Source organism: Pristiophorus japonicus, chromosome 3 (genome assembly GCF_044704955.1).
Source record: "Pristiophorus japonicus isolate sPriJap1 chromosome 3, sPriJap1.hap1, whole genome shotgun sequence".
Taxonomy (NCBI): Eukaryota; Metazoa; Chordata; class Chondrichthyes; family Pristiophoridae; genus Pristiophorus; species Pristiophorus japonicus.
Window position 1 is genome coordinate 133,932,741 of NC_091979.1, and position 17,750 is coordinate 133,950,490.

General features: G+C 46.2%; 1 protein-coding gene across 1 annotated transcript in view; it reads left to right on the top strand.

Moving 5' to 3' along the window:
* The window catches only part of fam171b (family with sequence similarity 171 member B), a 63,138-nt gene that overhangs the window by 34,878 nt on the left and 10,510 nt on the right, over window positions 1-17,750 (top strand). The window contains exons 4-5 of the mRNA XM_070875831.1: window positions 4,424-4,582; window positions 11,721-11,891. Of these exons, the coding sequence (XP_070731932.1) occupies window positions 4,424-4,582; window positions 11,721-11,891 (330 nt within the window). The remainder of the gene's footprint in view (window positions 1-4,423; window positions 4,583-11,720; window positions 11,892-17,750) is intronic.

The window sequence follows — 17,750 nt, forward strand, 5'->3', positions numbered from 1 at the left end:
TGTGTTTTACCTGGAAGGAATGTTTGGGGCCCTGGATAGTGGTAAGGGAGGAGGTAAAAGGGCAGGTGTTTCATCTCCTGCGCTTGCACAGGAAGGTGCCACGGGACGGGGTGATTGAGGAGTGGACCAGGGTGTTGTTGAGGGAGCTGCTGCCTGACCTGTTGAGTATTTGCAGCATTTTCTGTTTTTATTTCAGATTTCCAGCATTCGCAATATTTTGCTTTCGCATCACAATAAAAAGTTGTTTATTTGAAAGGGTATTATTAAATTGCAGTACATGTGACTCAGACAGAGTAATCAGTTTTACAAAGCGGGATTTGTGTACTAAGCCTTCTCCCTCCTCCAACAGAAATGCACATTACAGCATTGAAAACAATGATCTCGGCTCAAAGGTGTTGGAGGTGGGTGCGAGAAACATATTAATCCTGAGGACATGTTGTGAAGTGTACTCACATTGCACAAACATTTGCAGTGCTTGGTGTGAGCTGGGGGTGTAATTGGGACATGAGCAGTGGGAATTTGAAATTGGTGAAAGCAGCAAATAAGGCGTGTGCTTTAACAGATGGTGTTGTTACAGGGCTGATACTTGCCGAGAGCATGCAGAAATCAAGCGCAGGCAGTGGAAGGAGCGTGCGGCAAACCAAACTCCCCGTCCACTCTTTCCTTCAACCACTGCCTGTCCCACCTGTGATAGGGACTGTGGTTCTCATATTGGACTGTACAGCCACCTAAGAACTCATGCTGAGTGGAAGCAAGTCTTCCTCGATTCCAAGGGACTGCCTATGATGATGATGATGATAATACTTGCATTGAGAAATGAAGCAGTTGAATGATATGGTCGGCAGTTGGCACCAAATGCTGCTAACAGTAAATAAATGTAACGCTGTGCCACCCTCCTTCTCTGGCCTAATTTGACCTTTTGAAATGGCAATTTCAGCTATTTAATGATAGTATGAAAATGATGGGCAAGAAAGGACCAGCTGGTCCATCAAACCTGCCCCACACTCAGAGAAACATAGAAAATAGGTGCAGGAGTAGGCCATTCGGCCCTTCGAGCCTGCACCGCCATTCAATGAGTTCATGGCTGAACATGCAACCTCAGTACCCCATTCCTGCTTTCTCACCATACCCCTTGATCCCCCTAGTAGTAAGGACTACATCTAACTCCTTTTTGAATATATTTAGTGAATTGGCCTCAACAACTTTCTGTGGTAGAGAATTCCACAGGTTCACCACTCTCTGGGTGAAGAAGTTTCTCCTCATCTCGGTCCTAAATGGCTTACCCCTTATCCTTATACTGTGACCCCTGGTTCTGGACTTCCCCAACATTGGGAACATTCTTCCTGCATCTAACCTGTCTAAACCCGTCAGAATTTTAAACGTTTCTATGAGATCCCCTCTCATTCTTCTGAACTCCAGTGAATACAAGCCCAGTTGATCCAGTCTTTCTTGATATGTCAGTCCCGCCATCCCGGGAATCAGTCTGGTGAACCTTCGCTGCACTCGCTCAATAGCAAGAATGTCCTTCCTCAAGTTAGAAGACCAAAACTGTACACGATACTCCAGGTGTGGCCTCACCAAGGCCCTGTACAACTGTAGTAACACCTCCCTGCCCCTGTACTCAAATCCCTTCGCTATGAAGGCCAACATGCCATTTGCTTTCTTAACCACCTGCTGTACCTGCATGCCAACCTTCGATGACTGATGTACCATGACACCCAGGTCTCGTTGCACCTCCCCTTTTCCTAATCTGTCACCATTCAGATAATAGTCTGTCTCTTTTTACCACCAAAGTGGATAACCTCACATTTATCCACATTATACTTCATCTGCCATGCATTTGCCCACTCACCTAACCTATTCAAGTCACTCTGCAGCCTCATAGCATCCTCCTCGCAGCTCACACTGCCACCCAACTTAGTGTCATGTGCAAATTTGGAGATAGTACATTTAATCCCCTTGTCTAAATCATTAATGTACAATGTAAACAGCTGGGGCCCCAGCACAGAACCTTCCGGTACCCCACTAGTCACTGCCTGCCATTCTGAAAAGTACCCATTTACTCCTACTCTTTGTTTCCTGTCTGCCAATCAGTTCTCATCCTCGTCAGCACACTACCCCCAATCCTATGTACTTTAACTTTGCACATTAATCTCTTGTGTGGGACCTTGTCGAAAGCCTTCTGAAAGTCCAAATACACCACATCAACTGGTTCTCCCTTGTCCACTCTACTGGATAAATCCTCAAAAAATTCCAGAACATTTGTCAAGCATGATTTCCCTTTCACAAATCCATGCTGACTTGGACCTATCATATCACCTCTTTCCAAATGCACTGCTATGACATCCTTAATAATTGATTCCATTATTTTACCCACTACCGATGTCAGGCTGACCAGTCTATAATTCCCTGTTTTCTCTCTCCCTCCTTTTTTAAAAAGTGGGGTTACATTGGCTAATCTCCAGTCTATAGGAACTGATCCAGAGTCTATGGAATGTTGGAAAATGACTTGTCAATGCATCCGCAATTTCCAAGGCCACCTCCTTAAGTACTCTGGGATGCAGTCCATCAGGCCCATGAGATTTATCGGCCTTCAATCCCATCAATTTTCCCAACACAATTTTATGACTAATAAGGATTTCCCTCAGTTCCTCCTTCTTACTAGACCCTCTGACCCCTTTTATATACGGAAGGTTGTTTGTGTCCTCTTTAGTGAATACCGAACCAAAGTACTTGTTCAGTTGGTCTGCCATTTCTTTGTTCCCCGTTATGACTTCCCCTGATTCTGACTGCAGGGGACCTACCTTTGTCTTTACTAACCTTTTTCTCTTTACATATCTATAGAAGCTTTTGCAGTCCGTCTTAATGTTCCCTGCAAGCTTCCTCTCGTACTCTATTTTCCTGCCCTAATCAAACCCTTTGTCCTCCTCTGCTGAGTTCTAAATTTCTCCCACTCCCAAGGTTCGCTGCTATTTCTGGCCAATTTGTATGCCACTTCCTTGGCTTTAATACTATCCCTGATTTCCCTTGATAGCCACGGTTGAGCCACCTTCCCTTTTTTATTTTTACGCCGGGAATTCAAAAAAACAGAATTTTCGTTGCAGCACGATAACCCAAACCCTACCCCCCTCCCCAATCATGTAATCTCCTGGGAGAGGGAAAAAAACATGGACAATGAAGGGGGGGAAAATCTGGAAAATTCCTCTTTGACCCCCCTGAGATGATCAAAACTAGACGAGGAGATCACATTGACCGTACGAACGTTGTCTGTTACCTTCTATATGATGCAATGTCTGCGCCAGCCAAGAACCGGTTCAGCTCTCTTTTGAAGGTGTGCAGAGAGTCCACACACACCACATCAGCCGGCAACGCATTCCAGAGGCTCATTGCTCTCTGGGAAAAGAAGAACTGCCTAACATCTGGCCTATTTCTACATTTGTGTAACTTAAATTCATGTCCCCTGTTCCTCCCCAATCTGTCCAACTGAAATAATCTATCAACAACAACTTGAATTTATAAACGTTCCAAGGCACTAGGCATGCAATCCAGTCCTTTCATTACTTCATAGTGTTTGAAGACAGCTTTAGTTTTATTTTTTCTAAATGTTTTTTGTAAATTTAGTGCTATCTAGTTGAGTGTTAACAAGTAGAACACTTTCCCAGTTTAGTCACCAATATTAAAATGTTGGAAGTCAAATAGGAATAATGCAACAAACCGGAGTCAAAATGTATAGACTGTAAGTATGGAGTGATGTCCTGAGATTTCACTTGGTATCTTTGGCAACCAGGGTAACATTTCACAGGAGTTTCACCTTCCTGGCATTCAGTTTACCAATGGTAAGTAATTTCTCTCAGGGTATTGAGTGATTGAATAATTAGTGTCCAAGTTGTACACAGTCTGTGGAGGAAACTGCCTGATGAGCAGAATGAGTTTTTCTCATGCTCTCATTTTTTAAATCTTTTGTTATATAAGACCAGAGAGCAGATAAACTATTCAGTCATAGTTTAAAAGAAAGCCTTCAATTATCCAACACCACATTACTTTGTACATCATTCACTGTGCTTCAGTGCCTTAAATCAGACATGTAACTAATGTGTCTCAAATTGTGAGCTACTTTTCAGTCTCACTGTGTATTAGAGTGGAGACTCCTGCAGGATCACCGTGAAAATGTGTGTGAACAGTGGGTTCATGATAAGCAGGGAATATAACTTTAAATGGCTCTATTTAATTTTCCATGTATTTTCTAGTCTTATTCAAAACAGGATGTAATATGTATATTAATATTAAATATCATAATCTATAAACTTGAAGCTTCTAGTCAGCCAATGTTGCTGCCAAATAGAACAATATGATTTAATTCTACAAACACAGTTCAGGCTGCTCTTTTCCTTCCATTGTAATGAAAATTCTTGTGTTTTTTTAGATGATCGAAGATATCCCAGCGTCCAGTTTCCAAAGGGATTACTGAGACTACCGAAGAACACCTATGTTTCTAATCTAACAGCCTATCTCACAGCTCCACAGCCTCCCTGGGGAACAGACAACTTTATCCATACAATGGGAACCTTAATGAACAAATCAAGTAAAGGCTTAATCACTTCTTGCAACCGTCGCATGCTTATCTTGTCATTCTGGGTTTCATTAGAGCAGTGGTATACCTATTCCAGCTCGGGCCACTTGTGACCCTTGGTAAACCTGCTCCTGTATTTGTATCTAGGTCTCTTCACGGCTGGCTGTGGCTGTGGCTTATTGACTGAGGTGAAATTCAGTGCTAATACTTCTCTATTTCTTGCACTGTAGCAAAAGATGTCGAGCAAGTGTTATTGGGATGCAAGATTATCACAGGAAGTGAAAGGACTCTGTTAAAATGGAACCATTTAATAGACCGTCTGGGCTGGATTCCCGGCTTATTTGTACCCCATTTAGTGCGTGTGTGGGGCGCAAAAAAATGTTTTTGGCATGAAACGTGCACAAGACTTTGCGCCCGGACGGAATTTTCGGCAATGGTTTTGCGGCTGTGCTAAAACATCGCGCCCTCCTGCTGTTTTGAGCATTTTGATGATGTAAATCTTCGTGCATTGCTGCGCTAGCGCCCCGGGCAGAACTTTCAAGCGTATCGCCCGATTTAGCGTTCTCCCGGGAACCTGCCAGCAAAAAACAGTCGGAACCAGGGCGCACCAAGTGCCAAATGGCGCCATCTTGAAAACAGAGGAGAAAGTCGGAGTTCTGAGTGATTAAAAGCATTGGGAGAAGAACGCTACATTACTGCATACTTTCGATTGTGAAGTTTTTTACGTGAGTTTATAGTTTGTTTTAAAGGACATTTAAGGACATTTTAAAAGATGGGGGCCATTCTATGTCAGCCATCAATCCTGGCTGCTATATTTATACAGCGTCAAGCTGGAAGAAGGCATATTGATGATCATTGTCAACGTAATCAAAGAGGTCGCAGATGTATGGGGAGGAGGCCTTGCACGCCATGAGTTTATAGGGAACATCGTTCACACCTGCTGCTCTCTGAGGCACAGTGCGTTAGAAAGTTGCACTTCCGAAAAGAAGTGCTGACAAAGATATGCCAGCTCATACAGGCAGACCTACAGCCTACCAGCGGCAACAGGACTGCACTGCCCGTCAAGGTGAAGGTGACTTGCCTTCTATGCCTCCAGCTCCTTTCAGGCATCAGCGGGGGACATAGGCTCCATCTCGCAGCACGCTACACATTGCTGCATTCGCCAGGTGACTACTGCACTGTATGCACGCAGGATGGACTTCAAAAGCTTCCCAATGACCAGGGAGACCCAAAGTGAAAGGGCTGTAGGTTTTGGACGATTTGCTGGCTTCCCCTAGGTTCAGGGTGCTCTTGACTGTGCACACATCCAGAGGTTTACCAAAACCGAAAGAGATTCCATTCCATGAACGTACAGATCATCTGCGACCATACTCAGCGCATCATGGCAGTCAATGTCCAATATCCAGGGAGCGTCCAATATCCAGGGAGCATCCATGATGCTTTCATCTTGCGTGCATGTTCCAGCGTTAACCACAAGGCCAGAGCTGGATGCTGGGGGACAAAGGTTACGGCCTCGCCACCTGGCTCATGACGCCCCCTCAGGAATCCTCAGACAGAAGCCAAGCACCGCTATAATGGGAGTCATGCAGCCACACGCAACATCGTCGAATAGACAGTTGGAGTGCTCAAGCAGCACTTCCGATGCCTGGACCACTCTGGAGGCTGCCTACAATACTCCCCTCAGCAGGTTTCTGAGTTCATTGTGGTGTGCTGCATGCTACACAACTTAGCCATCACGAGGGTTCAGGATTTGTCAATGGGGATTGCAGGACTACTTCAGGAGAGAGGGGGCAGGAGGAGGAGAAGGAAGATGAGGAAGAGGAGCTTGGCAAGGAACCCATGCTACCACCACCCCCACAACAACCATAGGGGAGGCATCGTGGAAATTTCGCCGCTGCAAAAGCCTACGTCAGCAGCTCATAATTGATTGCTTTGCTTGAAGAGTGAACGGTACATTTGACCATTGCCTGACCACTCTATCCCACCATGTTATTATAACTTTTATTTAAATAGCGCCTTTAATGTAGTAAAACGTCCCAAGGTGCTTCACAGTGTTACAAGACAAACAGATAAATTTGACCGAGCCATAAAAGAAGAAATTAAGGCAGATGACCAAAAGCTTGTTTAAAGAGGTAGGTTTTAAGGAGTGTCTTAAAGGAGGAAAGAGAGGTAGAGAGGTGGAAAGGTTTAGGGAGGGAGTTCCAGAGCTTAGGGCCCAGGCACGTCCACCGATGGTTGAGCAGTTATAATGAGGGATGTTCAAGAGGCTAGAATTTGAGGAGCGCAGACATCTTGTGGGGTTGTGAGGCTGAAAAAGATTGCAGAGATGGGAAGGGGCAAGGCCATGGAGTGATTTGTAAATCAGGATGAGAATTTTGAAATCAAGGCGTTGTTTAACTGGGAGCCAATGTAGGGCAGAAAGCACGGGGGTGATGGCCGATCTTGACTTGGTACGGGTTAGTACATGGACTGCTGAGTTTTGGATGACTTCCAGTTTACGTAGTGTGGAATGGCCAGGAGTGAGTTGGAGTAGTCAAGTCTAGAGGTAAAAAACGGCATGAATGAGGGTTTCAGTAGCAGAAGAGCTGAGGTGGAGGCGGGCAATGTTACGGAGGTGGAAATAGGCGGTTTTAGTTATGCCCCGGATATATGGCTGGAAACTCATTTCAGGGTCAAACATGACACCTAGGTTACGAACATCCTTGTTCAGCCTCACATTGATTGCGAGGGAGAGGGATGGAGTCAGTGGTTAGGGAACGCAGTTTGTGGCAGGGACCAAAGATAATGGCTTTGGTCTTCCCAATATTTAATTGGAGAAAATTCACAAGCAATCTGACAATTCAGATGTCAAACAGGGGTCGAGAGAAGTGGTGGAGAGGTAGAGCTGGATATCGTCAGCCTACATGTGGAAACTGACTCCGTATTTTCGGATGATATCACCAGGGGGCAGCATATAAATGAGAAATAAGAGGGGACCAACGACAGATCCTTGGGGGACACCAGAGGTAACATTGCGGGAGTGGGAAGAAAATCGATTGCAGGAGATTTTCTGGCTACGATTAGATAGATAAGAATGGAACCAGATGAGTGCAGTCCTACCTAGCTGGACATTGGTGGAGAGGTGTTGGAGGAGAATGGAGTGGTCAACTATGTCAAAGGCTGCAGACAGGTCCAGAAGGATGAGGAGGGATAGTTTACCTTTGTCACAGTCACAATGGATGTCATTTGTGACTTTGTTGACTATTCCCCCTCGCATTCTGAAAATGAAACGCTACACAGGAATGGTGAAGGTGAACAAAAGAATTTATGAAACATTGTAAACTTTTATAACTTTGTTAACATAATTTTGAAACTTTAATAAAATAACAAAAATTATCTGCATCTAGCAGTTTGATAATTCAATAACAACAACAACAACATTATAAACAACAGAATGCAGAACATAATGCAGCAACCCCTGCCCCACTATCTTTTACCACCGGCTCTTCCCACACCCCCCTCCCCACCCCCTTTCCCATATCCCCCTCCCTTGCCTGTTGTTCCTGCCCAAAGTGGCATCAAAATAGCGTACAGTAACGCTGCCAGAGCGCTACTGTGTTGGGGGCAAAGATATTGGAAACGCCATCTGGGGACATACTGGACCAGCTCGTGGTGTGGAAGGCCCGGCTTCTGACTGGCGAGCCTCTTCATCGATGTCGACAGTTACAGGTGGGTGTGTTACTGGGTAACGCAGGGAGTATGGCGAAAGGATTTATGGACTGCATCATCTGCTCAAGCTGAAGCAGAGCTTGTGCCTGTGATGCACCATATTCGGCAAGGGTTCGCGTCACACTCCGGGACTCCAGTGTCACTGATGGAGGCCGCCAGCCTCGTGTGGGCACTGATGGCCTTGCAGGTTTCACGGTTCACACCGACAATCTGTGACCCTACCTCCGTAATGGTCACAGTGAGAGTCTCGATTATAGCGGGAATCCTACCCAAGACATCAAGGAGCTGATGGGTGAGGTGGATGCTCTCCCTGGACAGTCCCACCATGTCCAGTTCCACATCTGCCTGTCTGTCAGCAGGCCGACTTTGCCGACTCACCCTCCGGAGAAATGGCATATGGGATTCGACCCCAGAACTGCGTTGCTGCACGCCACTAGTCCCAGGAGCCTCAGAGATGTCAAACCCCGAGAAAATTACATCATAGCCCTTAGACGAGGTGAGTGCCGGTGGTAAAAGAGGGGTTGAGTACATCTACCCCGGAGTAGGCTGATCTCTGAACTCATTCTCTTCCTCCTCCTCCTCACGATGGCTGACCTAGAGGGTTGATTTGAGGGATGCTGCAGATGTGCCTGGTCATCTGGAAGTAGAAAGCAACAGATGAGTGGTTAGCAGCAGGGAAGGAGGCAGGGTGACATGCGGAAGTTCACATAGCACAGGCTCATTTGAAGAACCGCCACTACTCCATTATATCTAGTCCAGAGACACTGCATGACATTGCCCCAACCCTAGTCAACAGACACTGCATGACATTGCCCCAACCCAGCCCAGGAAGTGTGCAGGACTTGCCCTCAGTATCCAAGCGGGGGTCAGCGCCCCAGTGGCAGTTGCCCGACCGGAAATGCCAATGAGGCCTGCCACTCGCTCTTCGAGGTCGGCAAGTGGCAGGGTCTGAGGGGGACCGCTGTTTGTCCGCATCTGCTCGCAGCAGTTTTGGGACTTCTTGGCCTGCAAAGATGAAAATGGGAATGGTTCATCTGCTCTTGTGGCACACACAGATAGCCACCAAAGCACTTATATCATACTGTGTGAATTTAATATAGTCCTCTGTTTGATGGCCTTGGAAGTTGCACCTGGTTCATCAGGAGGACATCGAAGTGTGGAAACATCCTATGAGATTTCAGAAAGCAATCTTAATAATGTGTAAAGATCATTCATGGCAAATAGGGTGCCAAACCAAGCCTACCTACGTGTCATGCATTTTAGGAGGCAACCCAGAGAGTGCTGAGAGACAGCAGCAGCATGAGAAGATCCACAGACTGCTGACAGGCACCAAAAGCATGAGAATAAATCGTGTGTCAGATTTACAATTGAAGTAATGAAGGAGTGCTGCAATAAAAATTGTACTCACTCTAACGACCCTCGAAAGATCATTGAACTTTTTCGACACTGTTTCCCAGTCCTGGCCACTGTGTCTGAAGCAGAGACCTCGTCAGCAATTTCCCTCCCTATGCGATTAAAAATGGATTGCAGGGGTCTAAATCCACTCCTCCAATATAATTCCTGCCATCTTCTCTCCACAGCCCCCACGAGAGCTTCGTTAGCCTCTTGGCTAAATCGCCTGGCGCGTTGTCTACAATCCTCCTTCTCCATGATCCAAATCCAATTTTAAAATGGTGATTCAATCCCGGGTGTACTGCGCATGTGCACGGCCGGGCCCTGCATTAGCGTTTGCAATCGGACAGCGGACCAGAAGCACAGGAAGAGAAAAAAAAAATTGCGCATGTGCAGATCGGGCGATTTTTTTTTTTTTACTGCCGGAACTTTCGGCTCCAGCGCACAAGTTGTGTGGTACAATGCTGGAGTTAGCGCTAACGCTCCTCGTGAACTTTCATTTGGCGAAAGTTGCACACTCTGGCCCTAACGCTAACCCGGCACAAAATTTTTGATTTTGTGTGAATTACGGCCGGAAACGGGCGAAATTGCAAAAAGTCGAAAATCCAGCCCATTCCTATAGTTTGTCTTTCTGTGGAGAAATGCCGAGACTCCAGTGGGCCACTCCGCAGAGTGACCTGATTGAAGAAAGGAGCTAAAAATATGGGAAATTGCTCTGACTGCTACCATGTATTTAGCGCCCTGAGCTGTTTTTTGGTGATAATGCCATACTTTGTGTACAGGTTGAAATGGTACCAATAGTATTTATTTACATGCTGACTTGTGGGCAGTGCAATTCATCCAGCCAAGAATTTTAACGACACTGTCAGCATGAGTAAGCAAGATTTCTCTTTTTGTATTCTGCTCGAATGTTTCCACTAAAATTATCAACCAGAGGAATTTCACCCTCCTTGGCATTATTCATATATTTTATTAATCTTTCCCACTTTTAATGTATTTTTCTCCTTGTTAGAACCCCATTCCACATATTCCTCTGGAGACATGACTAAGTCGATTTTCCTGACAGTTTTCCCTTCCCTTCCCTTCCCTTCCCTCCCTCACTATGAGGAAGTACTTGTCTCCCATTCTCGTTTCCCTAGTTGTAAACCTGAGGTTGGAAGCTAATAGATTGGGAAATTGCAGTTATAAACCTCATTCTGTCACTCTGAAGTAACACCAAGTTGTGAAGCAAGAACTTGCATTTATATAGCATTTTTCACAACCCCAGGACATCCCAAAGCACTTCACAGCCAATTAATTAATTTTGAAGTGCAAATGTTGTAATGTAGAGAAATTAAGCAACTAATTTGCACACAGGAAAGACCCACAAACATCAATATAGTTAAATGGCTAGCTAATTGGTTTTATTGGTTGAGGGACATGTCTTGGCCAGGATGTCAGAACAAACTGCCCTGCTCTTCAAATAATGTGATGGCGAATAGTATAGATACATTTAAGGGGAAGCTAGATAAGCACCTGATGGAGAAAGGAATAGAAAGATGTGTTGATGGGGTTAGAGGAAGCGAGTGGGAGGAGGCTCTTGTGGAGCATAAACACCAGCATGGACCTGTTGGGCCGAAATTACCTGTTTCTGTGCTGTAAATACTTTGTAGATCTATTCAAAGTAATTAATTGAAACTGAAATAAATTGTTTAAGAACACAATAGCATAAAATTCAACTTTGTCCAGCCTCAATCCTGCCCTAGTGGATCGGCCACCTATTCTACACCCCGCCCAATTTCCCTCACATATACACATCCGACTTTGCTGGAAAGTGTGTATAATGGGAGGCCGATCTGCTACCGCCTGTTTTGCATCGCCGCCAAAGTTGAATCACCCCCCCGCCCTCCCCAAGAGGTTTTAGGAGCAGGAAAAAGCCATTAGCTGCATCTTTTTGTTTGATTCAATAATAAATCTGTGTTTGACCACATACAGAAACATAATTTTGTATTGATGTGGATTTGTTTGCTTTTTTACAGAGTTCTTTAATAAAAAATGATTTCTGTTCCAGGGCTGAAGAGCATTGAGCTGACACCTCTGGCTGCCATTAGTGTTCAGTTGTTTTCTGCTGAAGAAAATGTGAAGGTAGCAGGATCCATCCATATTACATTACCTCTTGGGCCAACAGATCTAGTGACACATGCAGATGCTCTTCCAGCCTGGACATTTGACCTGAAAATTGGTATGTGAGCACATCTCATCATTATCCTGACTAAAGTGCTTCAACTATAAAATCTGCTGGAAAATACCTTGTTCATACTCAGAGCTGCAGCAATCTAGATGTGAAGATTGTGAGAAAAGCACCTGCATTGGCTTCATTTCCCGTTCCCGCATCATTACCTCTGGTGTCTCCCAAGGATCTATCATTGGCCCCCTCCTATTTCTCATCTACACTGCCCCTTGGTGACATCATCCAAAAACGCAGTGTCAGTTTTCACAACACACAGCTCCACCTCACCCCCACTTCTCTCAACCACTCCATGGTCTCTTAAGTTGTCACTGCTTGCCCGCCACAAACTTTGTTCCTTAGCCACCAACTCCATCCCTCTCGCTAGCATCTGTCTGAGGCTGAACCAGACTGTTTGCAACCTTGGTGCCATATTTTAGCCTGAAGTGAGCTTCTGACCATATATCCGAGGATTAACTAAGACCGCCTATTTCCACCTCCGTGACATTGCCCATCTCCACCTCTGTCTCAGCTCATCTGCTGCTGAAACTCTCATCCATGACTTTGTTACCTCTAGACTTGACTATTCCAACGCATTCCTGGCTGGTCTCCTACGTTCTACCCTAAATAAATTTGAGGTCCTCCAAAATTTGGCTGCCTGTGTCCTAACGCGTATCAAGTCCCGTTCACCCATCACTCCTGTACTCACTGACCTACATTGGCTCCCAGTTAAGCAGTGCCTCGATTTTAAAATTCTCATCCTTGTTTTCAAAATCCCTCCATGGCCTCACCCCGCCCTATCTCTGTAACCTCCTTCAGCCCCGCAACCATTCCCCTGCCACCGCCCCCCCCCCCCCCCCCGGCCCCAAGAGATATCTGTACTCCTCAAATTCTGGCCTCTTGAGCATCCCTGATTATAATTGCTCGACCATCAATGGTCGTGCCTTCAGCTGCCTAGGCCCTAAGCTCTGGAATTCCCTCCCTAAAGCTCTCCGCCTCTCTACCTCTCTTTCTTCCTTTAAGACCTCCTTAAAACCTACCTCTTTGACCATCTGCCCTAATTTCTCCTTATGTGGCTCGGTGTCAAATTTTTGCCTTGTAACACGCCTGTGAAACACCTTGGGACGTTTTACTATGTTAAAGGCACTATATAAATGCAAGTTGTTGTTGACCGTCTGTGATGGATCCGCTGGTAAGGATCACGGCTTGCATGTCGTCGTGGAGCAGGCGGAGGATGGTGCCGAACCTTTGGAGGCATCCAAAACGAAGGAGGACACTCCATAGACCCTCGCGGTTGACAGTGTCAAAGGCCTTTGTAAGGCCGAAGAAGGCCATGTATAAAGGCTGGTGCTGCTCGCTGCATTTTTCCTGCAGCTGTCGTGCTGCAAAAATCATGTCCGTTGTGCCCCGTAGGGGACGAAATCCGCACTGTGACTCCGGGAGGAGCTCCTCGACCACAGGGAGAAGATGGTTGAGGAGGACTCTAGCGACGACTTTCCCAGTGGCTGATAGCAGGGAGACTCCTCTGTAGTTGCCGCAGTCGGACTTGTCCCCTTTTTTAAAGATGGTCACGATCACTGCATCTCTGAGATCTCCGGCATGTCCTCTTCTCTCCAGATGAGAGAGATGAGGTCATGTATTCGCGCCAACAGTGCCCCTCCGCCATACTTCAGTGGCTCAGCAGGTATTCCATCTGTATCCGTAGTCTTGCTTTTAAGCTGTCTTATGGCTTTTTCTACCTCGTGCAGTGTTGGGGTCTCACTGAGGTGGTGGCGAGTAGCATGCTGCGGGATGGAGTTGAGAACACTCGGGTCAAAGGCAGAGTCTCGATTGAGGAGATCTTGGAAGTGCTCCTTCCAGTGGGCCCTGACTGCCTCGGAGTCCTTGATGAGTGTTTCTCTGTTCTTGGCCAGCAGTGGGGTGGAGCCTTGGGAGTTTGGACCGTAGGTGGCCTTGATTGCGATGAAGAATCCTTGCACATCATGGCTGTCAGCCAGCTGCTGTATCTCCTGTGCTTTCTCCATCCACCACCTGTTCTTTAGGTCCCAGTGCCATCGCCTCCAGTGCGCCAGTGCAGCCTTTGGCCGGCTGAGGAAAACAGTGTTTGAAGACTAGGCCCTCAAATCTGCCACCAAGCTCATGGTTTACAGGGCTGAGGTAATACCTGCCCTCCTGTATGGCTCAGAGACATGGACCATGTACAGTAGACACCTCAAATCGCTGGAGAAATACCACAAATGATGTCTCCGCAAGATCCTACAAATCCCCTGGGAGGACAGACGCACCAACGTTAGCGTCCTCGTCCAGGCCAACATCCCCAGCAATGAAGCACTGACCACACTTGATCAGCTCCGCTGGGCAGGCCACATTGTCCGCATGCCAGACACGAAACTCCCAAAGCAAGCGCTCTACTTGGAACTCCTTCACGGCAAACGAACCAAAGGAGGGCAGCAGAAACATTACAAGGACAACCTCAAAGCCTCCCTGATAAAATGCAACATCCCCACTGACACCTGGAGTCCCTGGCCAGAAACTGCCCTAAGTGGAGGAAGTGCATCTCGACGACAACACCTTTGAGTGTTGTCGTCGAGAGCATGCAGAAATCAAGCGCAGGCAGCGGAAAGAGCAAGCTGGAATCCAGTCCCACCCACCCCTTCCCTCGACGACTGTTCATTCCACCTGTGACAGGGACTGTGGTTCTCGTACAGCTACCTAAGAACGCATGCTAAGAGTGGAAACAAGTCTTCCTCGGTTCTGAGGGACTGCCTATGATGATGATGATGTTGTTGACACCACTTTCTGTTAGTGAAATGTCCTGTTTAAAGTGCAGGAGATTTCACTCAACTGGAGAGAGTAAAACTGAAACTGTGGTAGCATAATATTTATAAAGTCCCTACTTGTGGGGCAGATACTATTCGATTTTAGTTTAAATGTACATAGGGGATTACTAAGTACAGATGAGATGAAGCATTTGGCCTTTTAGCTCATTCTTCTATAAAAACTTAGCTTTTCCCATTTGTCCTGCAGTTGTGGTTTTAACTTGGAATAGTGCTCAAGACTAACCCCCTGACCAATTGGTCACCTCTCCACCCCAAGCCCAGTGCAGTATCTGACTGCTTCTTGAATGACTCAAGATTTTTTTCCTCCACTACCCTAGCCAGAGAACCATTGCAGTTATTAATCACTCTTTTCATGAAGGAGTGCTTCCTGACATTAGCTCTGAACTTGCCTTCACTAACTTTTGGCCTGCAGTTTTAACTTGGAATAGTGCTCACAGTTAACCTTTTTCTTTCCCCTTCCACTTCGTGACTTTCAAGGCTGAAGAGTCCAAGCTTTTCTAATCTTTCCTCTGTTGTGTATGCAATAACTTAATAGACTGAAAACTGTAAACTCCGAACAAACCTGGCTCTACTTTATTAGAGCCCAAAGTGATTACATTACAAGATGGCTGGCCTTTTATACCTGGGCCGCACACACGTGTGCACAGCCCAATGACCTCCGACAGTGGCGCCATCTGGTGGCTAGTAAACCAAAGCATATATACATGACAATATCCCCCTTTAAGATATCAGTAACGGTCTTTTTACAAATTGAGACGGTCCGGGGCTTTCCGCTCAATTCAACTCCAGCCTTGGGCGAGCATTCTGAGTCTGTTATGACTGGGGGCTGGGTAGCCGAATTGATTGGAATGGCAATGACCACGTCAGGGATTGAAAGTCCAAATTCATTGAATACAGCGGAGTCCTCTGATGACTGAGGGTAGGTTGGTTGGTCACTGATTATGTCTTCCTCAGACTGTTCCGGTTCATCCGTGTGTTGCAGCTTAATCTGATCGACATGTTTCCTGCATGTCTGCCCATTCTTGAGCTTAATGATAAACACTCTGTTACCCTCCTTGGCCGTAACAGTACCAGCGATCCATTTGGGACCTTGACCATAATTCAGTACATACACAGGATCGTTGATAACATTGTCGCTTGACACAGTAGCGCGATCATGATACTCTTGCTGACTTTGATGTCTATTCGACACGATTATTCAAGTCAGGGTGGACAAGAGAGAACCTGGTCTTGAGACCTCTCCATCAATAGTTCAGCAGGGGAGACCCCAGTAAGCGTATGGGGTCTTGTCCTGTAACTAAGCAATATGTGTGACAAACGAGTTTGCAGTGAACCCTGAGTTACACGTTTCATACTCTGCTTGATGGTTTGGACCGCATGCTCTGCTTGTCCATTGGATGCGGGTTTGAATGGTGCTGACCTCACATGTTTGATAGCATTGAGTTTCATGAACATTTGAAACTCCATACTGGTGAAGCAAGATCCGTTGTCGCTTACCAACGATGTCAGGCAGATCATGTGTAGCAAACATGACACGAAGGCTCTCAATGGTAGCTGTGGATGTGCTGGATGACATGATTGTACACTCTATCCACTTGGAATAAGCATCCACCACAACTAAGAACATCTTTCCCAGGAAGGGACCTGCAAAGTCGATGTGGATCCTGGACCATGGTTTAAATGGCCATGACCACAGACTCAGCGGCGATTCCGCTGGTGCTTTACTAAGCTGCATGCAAGTGTTGCACTGATACACACATGATTCCAGATCAGAATCAATTCCAGGCCATCATACATGAGATTTGGTAATGGCTTTCATCATGACAATACCAGGATACGTGCTATCTAGATCATGCACATATTTCTCTCTGACTTTCTTGGGCATAACAACACGATTACCCCACATTATACAATCTGATTGAATGGATAGTTCATCTTTGTGACGGATGTAAGGTTTGATCTCCTCACACATTTGCTTGGGTATGGCAGACCAATCACCACTAAGGATACAACGTTTCACAACCGAAAATATCGGGTCCTGGCTGATCCAGGTCATAACTTGTTGGGCCGTGACAGGGGTTCCTTCACTTTCAAAAGCATCCAAGACTAACAATAGGTCTGCCGGTTGTGGCGTTTGCACCTCCAGTGTGGGCAACAGCAGACGGCTCAATGCATCGGCACAATTCTCAGTGCCAGGTCTATGGTGAATAACATAATCATAGGCAGATAATATCAGCACCCACCTCTGGATGCGGGACAATGCATTGGTATTGAAACTTTTTTTCCGAAAACAACGAAATGAGTGGCTTGTGATCTGTTTCCAGTTCAAACCGAAGACCAAACAGGTACTGATGCATCTTTTTAACCCCATACACACAGGCTACTGCTTCTTTCTCTACCATGCTGTAGGCTCTTTCCACTTTTTGAAGCAACTGCAGCAGGTTGTAATTTGCCCGACTCATTAGCTCGTTGGAGCATGCAACCAATTCCATATGACGAAGCATCACAGGCCAATACTAAACGCTTACACGGATCATAATGTACCAGCAGCTTGTTAGAGCAAAGCAGGTTGGTAGCTTTCTCAAAAACTGTATCTTTAGACGCACCCCAAACCCAGTTGTCGCATTTTCTTAGCAGCATGTGCAATGGCTCTAATAGGGTTCTCAATCTAGGTAAGAAATTACCGAAGTAGTTGAGTAGACTAAGGAACAAATGCAGCTCCGTCACATTCTGAGGCTTGGGTGCATTTTTGATGGCCTTGGTTTTCGAGTCCGTAGGCCTGATGCTGTCAGCTGCAATTTTCCTCCCCAGGAATTCGACTTCCGGTGCCATGAAGACGCACTTCGAGCGTTTCAGTTTGAATCCCACTTTGTCCAGACGATGTAGAACCTCTTCCAGGTTGTTCAGATGTTCGGCGGAGTCGCGACCTGTGACCAGTATGTCACCTTGGAACACGACAGTTCTAGGGACGGACTTCAGTAGACTCTCCATGTTTCTCTGAAATATGGCTGCAGCCAAGCGAATTCCAAAAAGG